Below are 22520 nucleotides of genomic sequence, written 5' to 3' on the forward strand. Positions count from 1 at the left end.
GCACTTCCGTCACATTGCCGTCGGACAACGAGACAGTAGAAAGATGTCGAAAAATGTGAAACATTACTGAGAATTCCACATTTGCTGCCTTTTGGGGAAGCCATCGAGGAACTGAAGTATACGTGAATGTTTGCATGGTTGCCAACGCTTATGGGACACGGGAAATTTTAGGAACTATCAGGTTGATGGATTTATGCAAGCTTGAACAGATAACCGAAGCGTGGCTCACGCATATCGGAACCCATGAAAACACCTGTCACTTTTCATTATTCCATAATTCAAAGCACGTGACGTTTATTTGAAGAAATTGGTCGTCTTGGATAAACTAGACACACTTTCACTGAATGTGGCAAGAATGTGAGTAATTTGTTCCTCTATATTTAGCGCATTAAAGCCGATGTGACGTGTGTGGCTTTAGAATGAATCAGCAGTGACAACACATTTGAAAGATATTTTTGACTATCTAAGCTTTTGTTTTATTTCCTTATGTAGACGGCCTGTGTGTCATTATTTATGGAAAATACTGTTTTGGCAGTGAATACTTTGAGTGTGTCGATTGCTAAACACAAGGTCAGGTGTATGTATGTAGGTCTATAGGCTGCGGAAAAACAATATTACATTCAATGATATAGAGCCCGTCCTTGATGGGTACAGAGCTTCGTGTGCTGGACGTTGGCCGAAATTGCTTGATTTTCACAAGAATCTGATTGCCAGCTGAAGTCTGAGAGTGGTGGAGCGCAATGGGGAACAAGCAGTCATGCTGTATTTATGCTAGCCCTAAGAGTAGCCGAGACCAGCGAAAGGAGGCATACAGGCCTGCCGCAGCTCATGCTGAAGATCGCCAAAGGAATTCTCAAGCCAGCTATTCAAATGTCCCAATACTTCAACATATCAGTGAAAGAGAGCCTGAAGGTTTGTAAAATATATTTTTTTCTGTTAAAACTATGAACTTTCGAATGCATACAGTCTGAAACAGTTCCCCCCTCACATACACACTAAAGTGTGAAGCTTGAAGGTTTAACATAGCTCGTATGTTTTCTTCCTCTCTGGGAAGGTCTGGCAGCAACATTGCTAGCATACAGTGGGCGTAGCCTGGCCTTGGACTGACAAGTGGATTCCCTCAGTGCTCTCACTGTCTGTGGGACCTTGGTGACAGTAAGTGGTTGATGACTCTTGTGCATCCCTTTTCTGATGTTCACTGAAGACCACTTGTGTTCAGCCAGTATGGTTTGCATATCTGGATATCACATGTGGGGAAAGTTTGTCATTAACTTGCCAAAAGGTCTGTGGTTTTCCCCATTCATCATCCTGACCGCCATCATGTAAGTGGAAATTTCTATGAAATGAAAATACTACATGTATTATATTCCCATGTTAATTCATGTTACAATTGTTCCTTAATAAGAGGCTTTAATCACATCAGTGCCCCCCCCCCACTCCCCCCATGAGAAACTGTGAATATTGATGATGAGTTTCAGACCAGCTTTATGCCATCTCCATGCAGGAGTGGAAATTTTAATTGCCAATGCATATATTTAGTAGAGCTCTATATGTTTAGCTTAGGACTTCCATGCTTATTCTTATTAGAATGTGGTAGAAATGTTGACCACCTGACCACCACAGCTGTGTATCATCTCAGTGCTCACTCATGCTTAAAGTGCTTGACCCATGAATTCGGTTTCCTGTCCAGTCATTTGTGAAATTCTAAAATTGGCAAATTTGTTAGTTTCTTGCTTAATGGTGGGCAGCATAAGGACATGCCTTAAATCCTGAACAAAAGTCGCCCAGTAAGGATTTACTTTGGATGCATTTTGAAAACATAATTCATAAAATTTTCAACACTAACAATGTATTGTTTAGGTAGGGCAGGAAAGGACTTATTTATTAGAACTTAATTTAAGGAATTATATAATAACCCATCCAGATCAGAGAACACTTTTCTAGTACGCCAAAACAGGCAGTATGTCGGTGGGCAAATTTGTTGACAATTTACATTCAGGGTTGTCTGAGTACAGTGGCTGCATAGATTTAACTAGAATTTGAAATCAGGTCGACTCAGTTCCAATTTTCTCCTATTTTCTCTATCCCTCCTGTGTAAATTTTTTAAGAGCAGGACACCACTCAGACACCGCCGTGGCTAAACCTGTGAGTGACAGGGTAGACTATATTATTATTAATGTTTGATGTTTGGCAAGGCAACCCACTGGGGCAGGTACGTGTACTAGACGTAGTTTGTTAAAATAGCAGAACAAATTCATGTGTTAAAAATTTGTGCTCACCACTTCAAGTTTTGAACCGGTCAACTTGGAGTGGTGAAGGTCTGTTGGTCAAATGGCTGAGTTTATGTTCATGGGAAGGTCTGCCAGCAACCTATGAATGGTCGTGGCCTGGTTTCCTCCCACCATAATGCTGGCTGCAGTCATATAAGTGAAATATTCTTCAGTACAGCGTAAAACATGAAATAAATAAATAAGTAAATAAATTTATAACATGATTTATGTTTTTTGGAAAATTCAATATATACCTGACTACATGGATGAGGTTCATGTTTGGGACACTCGAAGTGGTCTTGAACAATTTTCAGCGCTAAAATCTGTACACTTCACATTTTCATACAAAATATAATTTCAGAAATGATAAATTAATGAGGGTGCCTCTGTGGCCAAGGTGGTTAGTGTGCCAGCACTATGCAATGACCCAGGAGCCTCTCAACAATGCTTAGCTGTGAGTTCGAGCCAGCTCATGCTGGCTTCCTCTCCAGCTGTACTTGCTGTTGGAGGGCTGTCCAGCAACCTGCGGATGGTTGTGGGTTTTCCATTATACAGGCCACCATCAAATAAGAGAAAAAACCCATGAGTATCTCGAAAAACACCAATCAAATAAATAAATAAAATAAAATTAAATAATGATTTGTTTCCAAAACCACATTCCCTCAGTCTGAATAAGCAGTTACCTTCTCAGGTCATCGGAATTTTGATAGGGCCAGAATTTAGAGTTTGACTTCAAAACTTGGTGATGTATCAGGATTTAGTTTAGTTACCAGTGACTGTACATTTATAGCTAAAAGTTACCTTCTCAGGTCATCGGAATTTTGATAGGGCCAGAATTTAGAGTTTGACTTCAAAACTTGATGTATCAATATTTAGTTTAGTTACCAGTGACTGTACATTTATAGCTAAAAACAGGTTCCAGTCTGTAAAGAAGATGTCTTCATGGTCAGTTTACTTTTATTTTCATTTTGTCAGTTTTACTTTCTCCTTATACTAACGAGCTTAGAAGCTCCCACTTGTCACGAGACAGACAGTTAATTTAGATGAGTGAATTTTTGACAGTTCTCCATGCCAGTCGACATGTTGTATTGCTGGAATTCTAGTCACAGAAATCAGTGATAAAGCTCGGCTGGTAGAAAAGGTACATGACGTGGATATGTAACATTCGAAGTGTGAAAGGAAATAAGTTGACACTATTTTTAAAGAGCAAAACAAAGAGGTGTCCCTGTCTAATATAAACCCGGAGTCAAGTTTTATCCCCTCTTCAACATTATTGTGCTCTAATTGCTTGTAAAAATAGTGCAGAGTTACATGTTGCTTGGGGTGTGCAAGAGCACAAATATTGTAATGTCTCCTCCAGCCTAAAACCCGACACATAAAGTTTGTTTGTCTTTCTGTAAAACTACTTGCCTGGTAGGTTTGTTCAATACTGTGTTACCCACAGATCACTTACCTGCTGGAATTTCTAGCTCATGCCTACCCCTTCTACCTCCAGTAACCCCCACCATGGAAAAAACATTCCTTTTCTACCACTGTGTTTGCATTTTCCCACCTGTTGCCATGGCAACTGATTACTCTAGTGTGCTGATTGTACATGTATCTCGGTAAAAGTGTCCGATTTCGCCAGTCATTTGGGCGAAAGCTTCTCATGAGTTCATACTGTGATAAGATCAGTTGCAGTGACATGTGCATGTCAGATTAGTTATATGCATCATGTATGTTACAAATACATGTTGTAAGGTTAGTTATGCATAAGATTAGTTATGCATGTATGTTACAAATACATGCAAGATTAGTTGTATGCATGTATGTTACAGATACATGTAAGATTAGTTACAAATACAAGTAAGATTAGGTATTTGCATGTATGTTACAAATACATGTAAGATTAGTTACAAATACATGTAAGATTAGGTATTTGCATGTATGTTACAAATACATGTAAGATCATTTACAAATACATGTGTACATTATATAAGTGAAAATATTCTGGAGCATAGCATCAAAAACCATTGAAATAAATGAATAAATAAGCAAACATGTACACGGTGATTATATTTTAGAGGTAAGAAAAGCATTATGCCGTGATTACATGTACTTTTGAACATGCTAACAATAATTCTTTTTGCTTTTTTCATTACCTACGCTGTAGACCTGATTGTATGCACATCTACTTATACCGTAAAGTGAACGTGAAGTCAACCACTGAAGCTGAATTCATTAATGAAGTAGTATTCCAGAAAGGCTGTAAAAATATTTTATAAATTCTACACCGCTTATGAACAAAATAAATAGCAAACAATCATCAGTACCTGGCCACTTGGTGACGTCATTTTGCCATGTCATTGCTATCTACAGTGACATTGCAAAACCTGGGAGCTCTTCTGTACTATCGGTGTAGACAATGTAACAATCAGAAAATACGAACAAAAATGCCTGATACCCAAGCAAAGAGTATCAACCCTGTTTTGTATTCAAAGGACCGATGTTTCTTTTAATTTGGCGCTTAGTGTGCGCGATGTTTGTGGACACTAGCGTCGTGTTTCAGTAGTCCTACCCGCCTTCGTCCACCATGGGTGTAAGCATTTGGCCTAGCTGGCTGTATCGACACCAGGGAATTTAACAAACATAGCACGACCTTCTGATTCACAACAGACCCTTTCAGATTTTGGGAAGATATTTTCATAGTAAATCTGACTTCACTAAGGTAAAATAATGCATTGTGACAAGGGCAGCCGTTCTCAGTTCTCTGGTCGTAAGTGTGTGTAATTCAAAATGTGTCAGGTTAACACTTAAACTAACTGCAAAAATCCAATTTATTGCATCAATATCTGTCTATCCATTATAAGAAACCACACTGACAATAGAGAGCCGATAGGTTTTGTGCCGTTTTAGGGCTTTCACGACCTGGCTATTCAGAGTGAATTTTTTACATATTTTTCTGTGATAACTGTGTCCTATGTCAATTTTTCTGTGTATATATAATGGCAGACTTCCTGTTCACTATAATATTGCTGGATTTTAAATTTGAATACAGACTTACCACATATTCTTTGAAGACCTGATGATAATAAAAGTCTTCGCCCAACCTGGATTTCATAGGTTAACAGCACAGTTCTAGGCTACTGTGAAGAATCTAAAATATCATAATAGCTCTAGTAAAAACGGCTTCTAGACTTCAGTCGTGTCAGCGGAGAGCAGTTTGTGGCTGAGCGGTTCAGACACTTGTATTTGTTTTGCTCAGACAAAGGTTGTGAGTTCATTTCTGGTCTAGGACCGGAAAATTTGTGGATAATCTGAGAACTTAAGGGGTCTTCATTGCCATAATAAGTGGTCGATGACACTTTTCAGTTTCAAGTTGTTACTGTATCTGTCCATTAGTACATGTTACTTATCCAGCAGTTGTTACTGTATCTGTTCATTAATACATGTGACTTGTCCACCCATTGTTACTGTATCTGTCCATTAGTACATGTGACTTGTCCAGCAGTTGTCACTGTATCTGTCCATTAGTACATGTGACTTGTCCACCCATTGTCACTGTATCTGTCCATTAGTACATGTGACTGGTCCACCCATTGTTACTGTATCTGTCCATTAGTACATGTGACTGATCCACCAATTGTTACTGTATCTGTCCATTAGTACATGTTACTTATCCAGCAGTTGTTACTGTATCTGTTCATTAATACATGTGACTGGTCCACCCATTGTTACTGTATCTGTCCATTAGTACATGTGACTTGTCCAGCAGTTGTCACTGTATCTGTCCATTAGTACATGTGACTTGTCCACCCATTGTCACTGTATCTGTCCATTAGTACATGTGACTGGTCCACCCATTGTTACTGTATCTGTCCATTAGTACATGTGACTGATCCACCAATTGTTACTGTATCTGTCCATTAGTACATGTGACTGGTCCACCAATTGTTACTCTATCTGTCCATTAGTTCATGTGACTGGTCCACCCATTGTTACTGTATCTGTCCATTAGTACATGTGATTCGTCCACCAATTGTTACTGTATCTGTCCATTAGTTCATGTGACTGGTCCACCAATTGTCACTGTATCTGTCCATTATTACATGTGACTGGTCCACCAAAATTGTTACTGTGTCTGTCCATTAGTTCATGTGACTGGTCCACCCATTGTCACTGTATCTGTCCATTAGTACATGTGGCTCGTCCACCCATTGTTACTGTATCTGTCCATTAGTACATGTGACTGGTCCACCCATTGTTACTGTATCTATCCATTTGTTCATGTGACTGATCCACCAATTGTTACTGTATCTGTCCATTAGTACATGTGACTGGTCCACCAATTGTTACTGTATCTGTCCATTAGTTCATGTGACTTGTCCACCCATTGTTACTGTATCTGTCCATTAGTACATGTGACTCGTCCACCCATTGTTACTGTATCTGTCCATTAGTTCATGTGACTGGTCCACCAATTGTCACTGTATCTGTCCATTAGTACATGTGACTCGTCCACCAATTGTTACTGTATCTGCCCATTAGTTCATGTGACTGGTCCACCAATTGTCACTGTATCTGTCCATTAGTTCATGTGACTGGTCCACCAATTGTTACTGTATCTGTCCATTAGTTCATGTGACTTGTCCACCAATTGTTACTGTATCTGTCCATTAGTTCATGTGACTGGTCCACCAATTGTCACTGTATCTGTCCATTAGTTCATGTGACTTGTCCACCCATTGTCAATGTATCTGTCCATTAGTACATGTGACTTGTCCACCCATTGTCACTGTATCTGTCCATTAGTACATGTGACTTGTCCACCAATTGTTACTGTATCTGTCCATTAGTTCATGTGACTTGTCCACCAATTGTTACTGTATCTGTCCATTAGTACATGTGACTGGTCCACCAATTGTCACTGTATCTGTCCATTAGTTCATGTGACTGGTCCACTAATTCTTACTGTATCTGTCCATTAGTTCATGTGACTGGTCCACCAATTGTTTCTGTACCTGTCAGTTGTTACATGTGACTCGTCCACCTATTGTTACTGTATCTGTCCATTACTTCATGTGACAGGTCCACCCATTGTTACTGTATCTGTCCATTAGTACATGTGACTGGTCCACCAATTGTTACTGTATCTGTCCATTAGTTCATGTGACTCATCAACCAATTGTCACTGTATCTGTCCATTAGTTCATGTGACTGGTCCACCAATTGTCACTGTATCTGTGCATTAGTACATGTGACTGGTCCACCAATTGTCACTGTGTCTCTCCATTAGTGCATGTGACTGGTCCACCAATTGTTACTGTATCTGTCCATTAGTTCATGTGACTCGTCCACCAATTGTTACTGTATCTGTCCATTAGTACATGTGACTTGTTCACCCATTGTCACTGTATCTGTCCATTAGTTCATGTGACTTGTCCACCAATTGTTACTGTATCTGTCCATTAGTTCATGTGACTGGTCCACCAATTGTTACTGTATCTGTCCATTAGTACATGTGACTTGTTCACCCATTGTCACTGTATCTGTCCATTAGTTCATGTGACTTGTCCACCAATTGTTACTGTATCTGTCCATTAGTACATGTGACTTGTTCACCCATTGTCACTGTATCTGTCCATTAGGACGTGAGACTGGTCAACCAATAAGTCTGCATCATCTGACCATCATTATATCAGTGAAAAAAATGTGTAAATATTGTGAGAAGGAACAGTCAATTAGTTGTAATGTAATTTCTTTCTATTTTTCAGATAATGAGGCTGACCCATCGAACAACCCAACAGCAAGTACAATGTTTATAGCTCGCTCAAAGAGTGAGATTCAGAAAAGTAAGTTCATTTTTTAATGTGGTTTGTTGTTTTAAGAGCAGAATAAATCTTGTCATAATTTTGGAGAGGGGTATAAAAGCAAAACTCGAAAATCATGTGATTTTGGCAAAATTTGGATTATCCAAGTAATTTTTGGCTGTGGAAGACACGGATGTACATATACAGGTATTTACATGTTTGAAAAACCTTGAAAATAAAATGTCGTAAAGGAAAATAAAGGCAATAGTTACAATTACACCTGTGTAGACAATTTTCTGGCATATATCCCAAACAAATGGTCCTCGCAAGTAAGTCACATGTACAGCGTAGAAACAATCAGTGCTGGTGGGTTGTCGTTGAAAATCCAGGAATCTATTGATAGGCTGCAGCTTAATCTAATACGTGCGGACAGGCCCTTGGTAGGTTATCACTGAACATCCAGGACTCTGTTTATAGGTTCCAGCTTAATCTAATAGGTGCGGACAGGCCCTTGGTAGGTTATCACTGAACGTCCAGGACTCTGTTTATAGGCTCCAGCTTAATCTAATAGGTGCGGACAGGCCCTTGGTAGGTTATCACTGAACGTCCAGGACTCTGTTTATAGGCTACAGCTAAATCTAATACGTGCGTACAGGCCCTTGGTAGGTTACCACTAGACGTCCAGGACTCTGTTTATAGGCTACAGCTTAATCTAATAGGTGCGGACAGGCCCTTGGTAGGTTACCACTGGACGTCCAAGACTCTGTTTATAGGCTCCAGCTTAATCTAATAGGTGCGGACAGGCCCTTGGTAGGTTACCACTGGACGTCCAGGACTCTGTTTATAGGCTCCAGCTTAATCTAATAGGTGCGAACAGGCCCTTGGTAGGTTACCACTGGACAGCCAGGGCTCATATTTTTGTAATATTTGCATATAAAAATGGTGAAGTAGACAATTAGTAAATTCGGAAGGGTCCACAAACATTCAGCCAACATGTAGATCAGGCCCTGTCTCTTTCTTACTGTTGGCATGAGGACATTTTTTGTCCCTTTGTTACTGTTGACGTGATGACATTATTTGTCTCTCTGTTGCTGTTGGCGTGATGACACTATTTGTGTCTTTATTACTGTTGGCACGAGGACATTATTTGTCCCTTTGTTACTGTTGGTGTGAGGACATTATTTGTCTCTTTGTTACTGTTAGTGTGAGGACATCATTTGTCTCTGTTACTGTTGGCATGATGACATTATTTGTCTCTTTGTTGCTGTTGACGTGATGACATTATTTGTCTTTTTGTTACTGTTGGCATGATGACATTATTTGTCTCTTTCTTACTGTTGGCATGATGACATTATTTGTCTCTTTGTTACTGTTGGCATGATGACATTATTTGTCTCTTTGTTACTGTTGTCATGGTGATATTATTTGTTTCTTTGTTACTGTTGTCATGGTGATATTATTTGTCTCTTTGTTACTGTTGTCATGGTGATATAATTTGTTTCTTTGTTACTGTTGGCATGATGACTTTATTTTTTATTAATACATAGGTGAAATCCTGCTTCAGATTCTTGCCAATAATTTGTCCTTTTGTATTGTTGAAAATTATTTGTGAAGTTCTGTATGGTATTGGCTTTTGTTAATTGATGACTTAAAAGCTTACTCATTCTGGCTTCTTCACTGGTCGTTTGTGGGAAGGTCTGGCAGCAACCTGTGGATGGTTGTGGACTTCCCCCAGGCAAAGCCCCATTTCCTCCCAACTTAGTACTGACCGCCATTGTATGAGTGAAATATTCTTCAGTATGGCGTAAAACACCAGTCAAATAAATGAATAAATAAAATGTTATGCTCTCATCCCCACTCCCTGAACTCAGTCCACATGTTAAGAAATTACTTTGAGAAGTAAATGATGAAAATCGTTATATAATGTGTCTTTCTCTTTTTCAGACAACAAAGTTAGACGACGAAGTCAGTATGATAATCATAATCATGTAAGTTTGACTAAAATTTCTCTCCTGTTTCTTAGCCAAAAGCTTTCATATTTGGTTATAACTCGGAAGCCCTCTCAGGAGTTACCTACACAGCCTCACGTCACAAGTTAAAGTGGAGGTATCCTGGTTGATCAAAGTGTTCTCACAAAATGGACATGGTTGACCCTAGAAGTATCTGACACACGGAACCGATTTAGACCATTAAAATCACTAGATGTTGTGAAAAAAAAAACAATTTTTTTCAAGGCCGATAGGCCGAGTTTTATGAAGCTTTGTATTCTCTACACGGTTATCTGCCCTCGAAGTCCTCCCTAGTTTATGACGTCACAGTGGAACAATGCCGTTTTGTGTAGCTATGAACACCGAATTATGATGGAATTAGTTTTCGTGCCTTCCCATCAGACCCCTCCATGCGACAAAAATTGATAATGGCCATGCGACGTGACCATTTTGTGCTGAATAAGCACTCCAAATTTTGCTCCAACCATTTTGACAAGGCGTGTTTTGACCCAGCTTGCAGGCTAAAAATGGGTATTGGAATTGGATTCCAAAGTGGAATGGAATGAAAAATCTGATGATGGTTGAAACCAGAAGCAGTACCTATTATTCTCAACACTCCCGGTCACAAAAGCAGTTTCCCTGTTAAAAAACGTGGATAAGATCCAATGTAGCCAACCTTGTGCCTCTAAACTGGAGTACCACTGTTATGTCATGCATATTTGGCACACAAGCACCATTTATGGGCAGACAAGCAGTGTGAGTTTTTTCTTGGATTTTTGGTGTTAATTTCTACAAGTAATACGAATCTCTGGATGCATTTTCTGGTTTTCATTTTTTTTTCATGTCACAGGTATACCTTTCAGTTAGGTGAAGTGAGAAATAAAACCAGGACAGTTCTCCTTTAATAGGTGGTTTGTAGACTGGACATGATGGCACAAACGACAGGAGACAACGCAGATGCATTGACCTGGTTAATAAATAGGTGGTTTGTAGACTGGACATGATGGCACAAACAACAGGAGACAGTGCAGATGCATTGACCTGATTAATAAAGAAATAACACAAATACATTGACCCGATAAATAAACAGGTGGTTGGTAGACTGGACATGATGGCAGAAACGACAGGAGACAGTGCAGATGCATTGACCCGTTTAATAAAGAGATAACACAAATACATTGACCTGGTTAATAAATAGGTGGTTTGTAGACTGGACATGATGGCACAAACAACAGGAGACAGTGCAGATGCATTGACCCGTTTAATAAAGAAATAACACAAATACATTGACCCGATAAATAAACAGGTGGTTTGTAGACTGGACATGATGGCACAAACGACAGGAGACAGTGCAGATGCATTGACCCGTTTAATAAAGAGATAACACAAATACATTGACCTGGTTAATAAATAGGTGGTTTGTAGACTGGACATGATGGCATAAACGATAGGAGACAGCGCAGATGCATTGACCTGATTAATAAAGAAATAACACAAATACATTGACCCGATAAATAAACAGGTGGTTTGTAGACTGGACATGATGGCACAAACGACAGGAGACAGTGCAGATGCATTGACCCGTTTAATAAAGAGATAACACAAATACATTGACCTGATTAATACATAGGTGGTTTGTAGACTGGACATGATGGCATAAACGATAGGAGACAGCGCAGATGCATTGACCCGATTAATAAATAGGTGGTTTGTAGACTGGACATGATGGCACAAACAACAGGAGACAGTGCAGATGCATTGACCCGTTTAATAAAGAGATAACACAAATACATTGACCTGATTAATACATAGGTGGTTTGTAGACTGGACATGATGGCATAAACGATAGGAGACAGCGCAGATGCATTGACCCGATTAATAAATAGGTGGTTTGTAGACTGGACATGATGGCACAAACAACAGGAGACAGTGCAGATGCATTGACCCGTTTAATAAAGAGATAACACAAATACATTGACCTGATTAATACATAGGTGGTTTGTAGACTGGACATGATGGCATAAACGATAGGAGACAGCGCAGATGCATTGACCCGATTAATAAATAGGTGGTTTGTAGACTGGACATGATGGCACAAACAACAGGAGACAGTGCAGATGCATTGACCCGTTTAATAAAGAGATAACACAAATACATTGACCTGATTAATACATAGGTGGTTTGTAGACTGGACATGATGGCATAAACGATAGGAGACAGCGCAGATGCATTGACCCGATTAATAAATAGGTGGTTTGTAGACTGGACATGATGGCACAAACAACAGGAGACAGTGCAGATGCATTGACCCGATTAATAAAGAAATAACACAAATACATTGACCTGATTAATACATAGGTGGTTTGTAGACTGGACATGATGGCATAAACGATAGGAGACAGTGCAGATGCATTGACCCGTTTAATAAAGAGATAACACAAATACATTGACCTGATTAATACATAGGTGGTTGGTAGACTGGACATGATGGCATAAACGATAGGAGACAGCGCAGATGCATTGACCCAATTAATAAATAGGTGGTTGGTAGACTGGACATGATGGCACAAACGACAGGAGACAGTGCAGATGCATTGACCCGTTTAATAAAGAGATAACACAAATACATTGACCTGATTAATACATAGGTGGTTGGTAGACTGGACATGATGGCATAAACGATAGGAGACAGTGCAGATGCATTGACCCGTTTAATAAAGAGATAACACAAATACATTGACCTGATTAATACATAGGTGGTTTGTAGACTGGACATGATGGCATAAACGACAGGAGACAGTGCAGATGCATTGACCCGTTTAATAAAGAGATAACACAAATACATTGACCTGATTAATACATAGGTGGTTTGTAGACTGGACATGATGGCACAAACGACAGGAGACAGTGCAGATGCATTGACCCGTTTAATAAAGAGATAACACAAATACATTGACCTGATTAATACATAGGTGGTTTGTAGACTGGACATGATGGCATAAACGATAGGAGACAGCGCAGATGCATTGACCCGATTAATAAATAGGTGGTTTGTAGACTGGACATGATGGCACAAACGACAGGAGACAGTGCAGATGCATTGACCCGATTAATAAAGAGATAACACAAATACATTGACCCGATAAATAAACAGGTGGTTGGTAGACTGGACATGATGGCACAAACGACAGGAGACAGTGCAGATGCATTGACCCGTTTAATAAATAGGTGGTTTGTAGACTGGACATGATGGCATAAACGATAGGAGACAGCGCAGATGCATTGACCCGATTAATAAATAGGTGGTTTGTAGACTGGACATGATGGCATAAACGATAGGAGACAGCGCAGATGCATTGACCCGATTAATAAATAGGTGGTTTGTAGACTGGACATGATGGCATAAACGATAGGAGACAGCGCAGATGCATTGACCCAATTAATAAATAGGTGGTTTGTAGACTGGACATGATGGCACAAACGACAGGAGACAGTGCAGATGCATTGACCCGATTAATAAAGAAATAACACAAATACATTGACCCGATTAATAAATAGGTGGTTTGTAGACTGGACATGATGGCATAAACGATAGGAGACAGCGCAGATGCATTGACCCGATTAATAAAGAAATAACACAAATACATTGACCCGATTAATAAATAGGTGGTTTGTAGACTGGACATGATGGCATAAACGATAGGAGACAGCGCAGATGCATTGACCCGATTAATAAATAGGTGGTTTGTAGACTGGACATGATAGCACAGACGACAGGAGATGTATTGACAAGGCTTGTAAATCAACTGATTTTACGTCTTTGGTGGCCCTTAAATGATACAGACCCGTCTCACAACACTATGTGAAATGGCCATGCGGCTACATGTAACTAAATTGTCAACGATCTCAAAATGATTTCTTTTGCAGTAGTTCTCTGTTATCATATGTCATTTCATGGAGTGAATGGGTAAAGGCTTCGTCACAGCTTAGGCTGTGCAATGATAGCAACATGTTTGATTGGATAAAATTCTCAAGATGGCTGCCTTGACTCACACCAGCCATCTGTGCAGTATTGTCATTTAGTTATTTGTTGAAATCTCATTAAAATAACAAAGTATGATACTTTTTGGAAAGTTTGAAAATTCTACTTTTTGATGGAAATTTGTTTTAGCCAGGTGCTGTCTTGTCCTTTAATATCTATCCTGAGCCCACTAGTCCACAATGTGGCCAGCACTCGGTATATAGTGCAGTCAGTAGCCCAAATCTTCCCAGTTCCCGTATATGGCATTTTCCAAAATAGTTGGTGCTTACTTATCTTCACTTGTACGTAATAAATTTGGGCTGTTGTTCTGAGACAAAGGGCACTTTAAGAGAGCCGCAGCATTCGGTAATTGCTGAGAAGGGTTTTTAATTTGAGGACTTCCGTGGCATGGTGTGATAGTACTGTACAAGGACCAATAGACTGGCTGATGTGGTAACTGTGAACTCCATTCTTGCTCATGCTGGCTTTCTCTCCGGTCTCTCAGCAAACTGTGGATGGCTGTAGGTTTCTCCAGGGCTCTGTCCAGTTTCCTGTACGTAAAATGTTCATGAGTATGTCATATAACACCAATCAAATACATGTATGTAAATAAATGTTTTTATCTCTTTTCTTTTTTTTTTGCAGACACCACAGTATGGCCGGCTCTCAAAGAAATACAGTTCGTGTTCAACAATATTTATAGATGACTCTACTGTTTCACAGCCCAATTTAAAAAATACAATCAAAGCTGTTGCCTTGGCGATTTTTTTCCACATCAAAAACCGGGACCTGAATGGAGGGGTGGACATGATAGACAGCAAATATATGGACATTTTTGATGAAAAATTACATCCGCTTTCGGTAAGTTTACAAGTGTGGGCTTTACGTCATTCATCTAATTTGTGTCTGTGGTTTATTGATAAGAACTAACTGTACTGGAACGTGAATATCTGAACATCCAATTTCTTGTGAAGTATCGGACGCTAAGAAAGGTTGTATGTATATAATGTAGGCCTCCTTCATAATTTTAAGTTTGCTCTACAAGACTGTGCATTCTGCAGCGTCACGATGCCAGCAAAGTCGTAATCATTGCGTCACAATTTAAACATGGTGACGCTAGATTCCTTGTCCCGTCACCTTGAACTGACATTTCACCACAATAAGCTCAGTCTGCAGGCATGCATGTTATATTTGCATGCATTATTGACGTCATGTGTCAGATCTGCACAAAATCTGCAGAAGGCCTGTTTGGGAAGCCTAGACACAATACATGAGCTGGATTAGGAATGGCAAATATTTCCATGTGTAAAGTTTGTCGGACTGGGGTTGTCGATAAAGATAATGGGGGTGGAGTGACTAGTCACCTTTGCATTCACCACAGTGCCAGTATTTGATGTTTCAGTGTTCTGACAAAGTTTTTGTTTGCCTCTTCAGTGAATGTTTATTGAGTGAAAACTGACATGTACTTATACATACATATATATATATATATATATATATATATATATATATATATATATATATATATACATACAATCAAGAGCAAATCCAAAGGAATTTTTGATATTACTTTAGAATGGTCCAGAGCTTTCACAAAATATCTGCACACATTACCATCCAAACTGGGCAATTAAGTTTGTAAAATTTATCATGCAGGTTGCTTCATAACTTTTAGAGACTTTTGAATCATTTTAACACTACAAATAGTACAGGTACGAATCTGGTATTTTCTCAAATAATTTGTGCTATTCTTTGTAACAAGAGAAAAATTTGATCTGATTAGTGAATGTGAATTTTTGGATAAAGCCTCTGTAAAAGTGGAAGTAGGGTAGAATTGAATGGAATATTTTTCTTTTGTTTTGATAACAGAAGGATCATGTTCCCAGTGACTACGACAAACGGGACCCTGAACACAAAACTATTTACAGATTTGTCAGGACATTGTTCAACGCGGCACAGTTGACAGCCGAATGTGCAATAGTTACCCTGGTAAGTATGTTATGAAATGAAAAATCGGCTATTATTAATTTGGATTTTGAATCTGTGTTCTTTGTGCGACCAAACATGGTATCACTATATATGTTTAAATAATATTGACCTTGCCCCCTCCGGCCGGAAGTGGGAAGGTCTTCCAGCAACCTGCGGATTGTCGTGGGTTTCCTCCCACCATAATGCTGTAACATGTATACATGTAAGTGAAATATTCTTGAGTAAAAGAAAATCTCTGTTGGAATAGTTGATTCACCCTTTTATCGTAATCAGGGTTTTCCTTTGGTAAACAATGAGTGGTTCAAAGAAATTGCATTTTAAGGGACAAATAAATGTCAAAAACTATTACTATTGATGCTGAAATTTACACTTTACCCGAAGGATATCATCGGGCCTTCCAAAAAAACCTCAAAACGCCTTTCTATGAACAGCAGAACTTTTGGAGTCGGGTAAAGGTGAGACTGTGATGGGCAAAATTTTGGATCATTTACTATATGTCTATTTCATATACTGGTACGTTGCCAATTTTCTTATGTAAGTGTGATTGGCTTCTCTTTCTCTTGAACACTTTTTCAGGTGTACTTGGAGAGATTGTTAATGAATGCAGAGTTTGATCTCTCGCCAGCCAATTGGAAGAGGATTGTGTTGGGGGCTATTTTGCTGGCGTCAAAAGTCTGGGATGACCAAGCCGTGTGGAACGTTGATTATTGCCAAATACTCAAAGATATCTCAGTCGAAGACATGTGAGTTTAACGCAACAGTGCATGAAAATAGAGGCTGCATAAAGGGTTGTCATTTGTCAGGTGCCTGGCAGGTCATGGGTACATTCTGGACTCTCTGGTTTCCTCCACTCATATAACCATGCTTTGTCTGCGGTCATATGTGAGAAGGTCTGTCAGCAACCTGTGGATGGTCATCAGTTTTCCCCCAGATTTGCTTCCCTCACAGTTCTGGCCACACAGGTGTAATATTCTTAAGTAATGTGAAATTCCAAACAAATAAATAAAAATTCATCAATACAAATCAAATAAGTAAATCAAAAGGCTGCTTTTTGTCCAGGTGCTTTGGTGTTGATAAGCTTACACAGACTTTACTACCTGTCACTTCCACAACTATCAATGACATTTCCACATCTGTGATAATCTTGCGTCTTCAAAGCTCACTGTCCCCAAATGATACATTCTGCTGAATGAAATGTTCTTAAGTACAGCGTTAAATTCCAGTCAGATAAATAAACAAATATTCTGGTAAATTTAATCTCTGTAATGTCTCCCCTAAAATCTTTTAGACTCTTGCTGTTGCAGCATTTCAGTCTTCATTCAGGAGAGAAATATCAAGTTTAATCTAACAGTAAATTTGGATATGTTTTTCAGGAATGAATTGGAACGACAGTTTTTGGAAATGTTGCAGTTTAACATCAACGTACCATCTAGTGTCTACGCCAAGTATTACTTTGATCTTCGGGCGCTGGCCGACGCCCACGACTTGTCTTTTCCACTGGAACCTCTCAGCAAAGAAAGGGCTCTAAAACTGGAGGTAGGAATTTCTCCATTGTCACTGTGGAAATTGACGTGAAAAAACAAATACTGGGTGTGGGGAGTTCAACCAAACTGTGATAGATGTGAAAAAAACAACGTGGAATTTTGTGAGAAAGCATGGCCAAAAGATCCTGTGAAATTTTCTCCAAATTTGGCCAAAACTGTGGTGTAATGTGACAAAACAGTATTGTGTACAATTTTCTGACAGATTGACCCAAAATGTACCGAGTGATAGCATCTGGAACTTTGTGATAACTTGACCCAGACAGAAAAATGTATCCAATCTTGTGACGTTTTTGACAGTTTGGGTCAAACTGTGAGAAAATTAGAGACGAGGAAGCTAGATGTGTCATTTGAGGCATTATCCCGCATCAGACAAAATGCTCTGCTTTTCTTTGGACAACAGCAGTCACGTGGGGAATAGATATATTCTCGAATTCTGCGGACAACGTCAAATGTGTCTGCTGAGTAGGTTATCTCCCTTTGTTGGGGTCCCACAGTGGTCACAATATATGCAAAATATTTCCTGCATGGCTCAGCTGTGCCTGTAATGATCCGTGTATCTTTTACTTCACATTGTTGTCAGCAACAATAACGGTGCAAGGAGCCAGCTTCAGGGGGGACTTGACTGTTCTCATAATACACGGTCTTTGATTGGCTGGAATTTAACCTGTCAGCTAGTAAAACAGCTGTTGTCTAATTGGATGTAGTTTGGCTAGTTGAAATAACCGCTAGCTGGCTGGCCTGTGGATAGTAAACACTTTGCCGGGCTGGCAGGAGTTACGTAAGAAAGTCCGGCAGGCCAGCTAAATTTTAACAGCAGTGAGGACAGATTAGGATTTAAGCATGTATATACAAGCCCTGGTGAATTAGGGCATGATGGGTAAACAAAGTGGGAGTTCATTTTCTTAAGTTTGATCAGTCATTTGGCATGTGGGTGAAAGTGAAAGAAAAGTAGATAGCAACAATACTTGACTTCCAGAGAGTGTCACTATTATAAACGCCATCCCTCTGGCTGTGTCTCTGCTATCGACCGAGGGCTTATGGAACTCAGTTACACTTTGGGTGTGGCTTATGGGATTAATTTTCTCTAAATGCAGTTGCAGTTTTTATCATTTAATTTTACATTTACATGTACATGTATCAGGAGCTCATATAAATGTGTAAAAGATGTAAAGGTGATAGGCTAGATGTCAAGGGTGAAAGGCTAGATGTCAAGGGTGAAAGGCTAGATGTCAAGGGATAGGCTAGATGTAAAGAGTGATAGGCTAGATGTAAAGAGTGATAGGCTAGATGTCAAGGTTGATAGACTAGATGTCAAGAGTGATCGGCTAAATGTCAAGAATGATAGGCTAGATGTCAAGGGTGATAGGCTAGATGTGCACAAGCCCATGAAATTAAACAAAAATAATTTTCAAATAATTTTTAAACAGAAAAAACAAAAAAAAATTCATTTTTAACTCTTTATTCTTTCCTCAAAAAATTTGATGTCCTGTTTGTAATTTTTTTTCATCACTAAATTCACTCTGATTGCATCAGAGACAATCTAGAAGCCAATGGCGTCCAGGGACCTACATTGCCCCTGGACCCCGGCCTGTAGGCTCCCTGCGCTTCGCTCAGTAGAGTCCCATTGCTACACTCTGTCGAAGATGATGCGCCCCCTAAAATTGTTTTTGCACTCCCAGTGTAACTATTCCTGCCCAACACTATGACCATGTGACTAATGTAACGTGACATTATCATTTTGTGACAATTTTATCCAAATTTATCCAATCATAATAATGACCACAATCAAATCCATGTGAATTTTCTTGTGAACTGCATTAATCATAAAATCAAGTAAATAATTTTAAATTTGTATGCACGTGTGTTTAGAAGGCAAGCAGAAAACATGTTTTCATTTATGTGAGATTAGAGGCATTGGCTTTATCATGGTCAATCAATAATTGTTTGGAGTTTGAACTCTTTTATTGCTGAAGATAAAACATGTCCTACTCTATTACGTGACCCATCATAAATAATAGGCAACTATTTTTGATCACATTTACTATAAAATGGGCGCCTGACACAAAGATTCACGAGAAGTAACTCAGAGTAGACGAATGATAGATAAACCCGAGGAGCTGAACGTTTGAGCTGAATGTTAAGACAGGGTAAGGTGTCCAGAACACAGTAATACAGGCAACCGGTAAATTAATGTGAGCAGAGGTTGCCTAACATTTTTGACAAGTCACATGATACAGCAGGACTGTTTTTGCCTTTTGTGACAAAACAGTTTGAGCTTGAAATCTGCCTATTACATGTAAAACAGTAATTTGTTTTCCTCTCTTTTTTTCACAGGCTATGTCTAGTGTATGTGAAGACAAGATGAAAATGTGGTTAAAAACAGATCTGCGACGTTCTACTAGTCTAGATGGACTAACTTCATTACCAAGGAGCACAAAAGCCATTTTGTCATAGCATCTAAACGAAGTAGGCCAATTGTTAGAGAACATTTTTCTCCCCGATGCAGGAGAGTGATACCAAAGCTACCTTCCAGCCGAAGAGTAACACTTCGAAGGAAGATGGCTATAATATTCTCATCAATGACTTCCTCTTCTGCTACAGCTGTGAAACTTTGTGATATGGTGGTGTCATTGTTGTTCCATGTTTTTTGTACAGCCCTACTGTTATAGCAATGATCGAAAGAAGCATCCAGGAAAGGATACCCTGTTCCCAGAGTTATTTCCCCTGAAACTGCATTCAGAAGAGGGAGCTATTGTGTAAATGTTAACAATGTGGTGACAGTGGTCAGGATTTTAGGTCACTTTCGAGAAAGATTATTTAATCCTACAATAATTGTATATGGTTTATCAAAAGCGATGTGAAAGGCACATGTAAATTTTTTTTTTTTTTTGTAATTTTTTTAATGCATTTTATAGGAATGTGAATGGTATCCAGGCTTCTTGACGATGTAGCAAGTAAGTAAGTATCATTGTAATGTGGTTTTCACTTTTTTTTTAATTCTTCTCTCCAAAGTCACTTTTTTAGGTCTGCTTTGGATTCTTGTGTTATAATATATCTATAAACAGAATATGACCCAATTGGTTGTAAATTATGGATCCAAAATCTTCTTTTTATTTATTAATATGTACTGTGTGCATGTACAACATGTATGACGTGTGTTGTATAGGAAATTGTTTTTCAGATTTATTAATGAACTGTTATATACATGTATATTGTACAGCTCTCTAATAACCTGATTTCATTTTTGCAAATACTACCAAAAGGCACTGGAAGATTTCGCTGGAACGATGGCATTACAGTGAGGCATTTTTAGAAAACTGTTGCAACAAGTACATGTATACCGTAAATTACCTAAAAATTTAACACCAAAACTTACATTTTTAAAAATGATAAAAGTCATAAAATCTTAATTTTGGCCATTACTTCTGTGCACAGAGAACATTTTAGACTATTTGAAGTCCTTGAGCAAGCTTTGTAGAACACAACTGATGTCAAGTTAAGCAAACTTTGTAGAACAGAACTCATGTCATGTTTCAATGAGATTTATAATTTACAGCGCCAGGAAGTGTACTTTGGAAACATTTTGCCCATTAAATGAACAGGCATTTATGACATCATGACATGATCATCATGAAATCATGCTGGTATAACATCATGCTGGTATGCCATCATGCCGGTATGACATTATGCCATCATGCCGGTATGACATCATGCCAGTATGCCATCATGCCAGTATGACATCATGTCAGTATGACATCATGCCAGTATGACCTCATGGCAGTATGCCATCATGCCAGTATGACATCATGTCGGTATGACATCATGCCAGTATGCCATCATGCCAGTATGCAATCATGCCGGTATGATATTATGACATCATGCCGGTATGACATCATGTCGGTATGACATCATGTCAGTATGCCATCATGTCGATATGCAATCATGCCGGTGTGCAATCATGCCAGTATGATATTATGCCCTCATGCCGGTATGCCATCATGTCGGTATGACATCATGTCATTATGCCAGTATGACGTCATGTCGGTATGACCTCATGCCGGTATGACCTCATGCTGGTATACCATTATGCCATCATGTCGGTCTGACATCATGTCATTATGTCATCATGCCAGTATGACATTATGCCATCATGCCGGTATGACATCATGCCAGTATGACATCATGTCGGTCTGACATCATGCCAGTATGCCATCATGCCGATATGCCATCATGTCAGTATGACATCATGTCGGTATGACATCATGTCATTATGCCATCATGTTTATATGACATCATGTCGATATGACATCATGCCATTATGCCGATACGACCTCATGCCGATATGCCATCATGTCAGTATGACATCATGTCGGTATGCCATCATGCTGGTAGGACATCATGTCAGTATGCCATGGTCTTTTCCTGAATAGCATCAAATGGAAGAGTGCAGCATTATTTGTGTCTGTATTTCCACAAGACAGACAGTAAACGGTTGGCCTTTTTTGTTGATCCTCCATGTTGAAGACTCGTGAAGTGTCGACACTCAAAGAAAACAATCCAAATTATCTTGATCAGTATCCTTTCAGGGTACCAAGGTAATATATTAAGCAATTAAACCAAACTTCTCCAACTTTCATATGTTTTTTCATTGCTGTGATAATGCTCATGTCAACTTATTGTTAAAATCCTGTCAACTGGGGTGAAACTTTCAAGGGTAAAAGCCAGGTCATCTGTGGTGAGATTCTCAAGCATAGAAGCCAGGTCACCTGGGGTGAGATTCTCAAGTATAGAAGCCAGGTCATCTGTGGTGAGATTTGCAAGCATAGAAGCCAGGTCATCTGGGGCGAGATTCTCAAGTATAGAAGCCAGGTCATCTGGGGTGAGATTCTCAAGTGTAGAAGCTAGGTCATTTGGGGTTA

At 39.2% G+C, this 22520-nt stretch overlaps 1 protein-coding gene across 2 annotated transcripts; it reads left to right on the forward strand.

Moving 5' to 3' along the window:
- The first annotated feature begins 42 nt into the window (after nt 1-42).
- LOC135464651 (cyclin-Y-like) lies at nt 43-21292 on the forward strand. Of its 2 annotated transcripts, none has more exons than XM_064742132.1 (9): nt 43-357; nt 701-912; nt 8024-8101; nt 10004-10047; nt 14714-14929; nt 15938-16057; nt 16634-16800; nt 17431-17593; nt 19936-21292. In XM_064742132.1, the coding sequence occupies exons 2-9, from the start codon at nt 741-743 to the stop codon at nt 20053-20055; spliced, it is 1080 nt and encodes a 359-aa protein (XP_064598202.1). In that variant the 5' UTR covers nt 43-357; nt 701-740; the 3' UTR covers nt 20056-21292. The 2 variants fall into 2 exon arrangements, with proteins under 2 accessions (XP_064598202.1, XP_064598203.1); XM_064742133.1 differs by having other exon boundaries at nt 715-912.
- The last annotated feature ends 1228 nt before the right edge of the window (nt 21293-22520 follow it).

The sequence above is a fragment of the Liolophura sinensis genome, chromosome 4, assembly GCF_032854445.1.
Source record: "Liolophura sinensis isolate JHLJ2023 chromosome 4, CUHK_Ljap_v2, whole genome shotgun sequence".
Lineage (NCBI taxonomy): Eukaryota > Metazoa > Mollusca > Polyplacophora > Chitonida > Chitonidae > Liolophura > Liolophura sinensis.

What these genes read in the sequence shown, in the direction of transcription:
- LOC135464651 (XM_064742132.1), top strand. Translation starts at nt 741, where the DNA reads ATGGGGAACAAGCAGTCATGCTGTATTTATGCTAGCCCTAAGAGTAGC. An exon ending in CAGTGAAAGAGAGCCTGAAG is followed by an intron (nt 913 to 8,023) that starts GTTTGTAAAATA and finishes TCTATTTTTCAG; the next exon opens with ATAATGAGGCTGACCCATCG. An exon ending in AATGTGCAATAGTTACCCTG is followed by an intron (nt 16,058 to 16,633) that starts GTAAGTATGTTA and finishes ACACTTTTTCAG; the next exon opens with GTGTACTTGGAGAGATTGTT.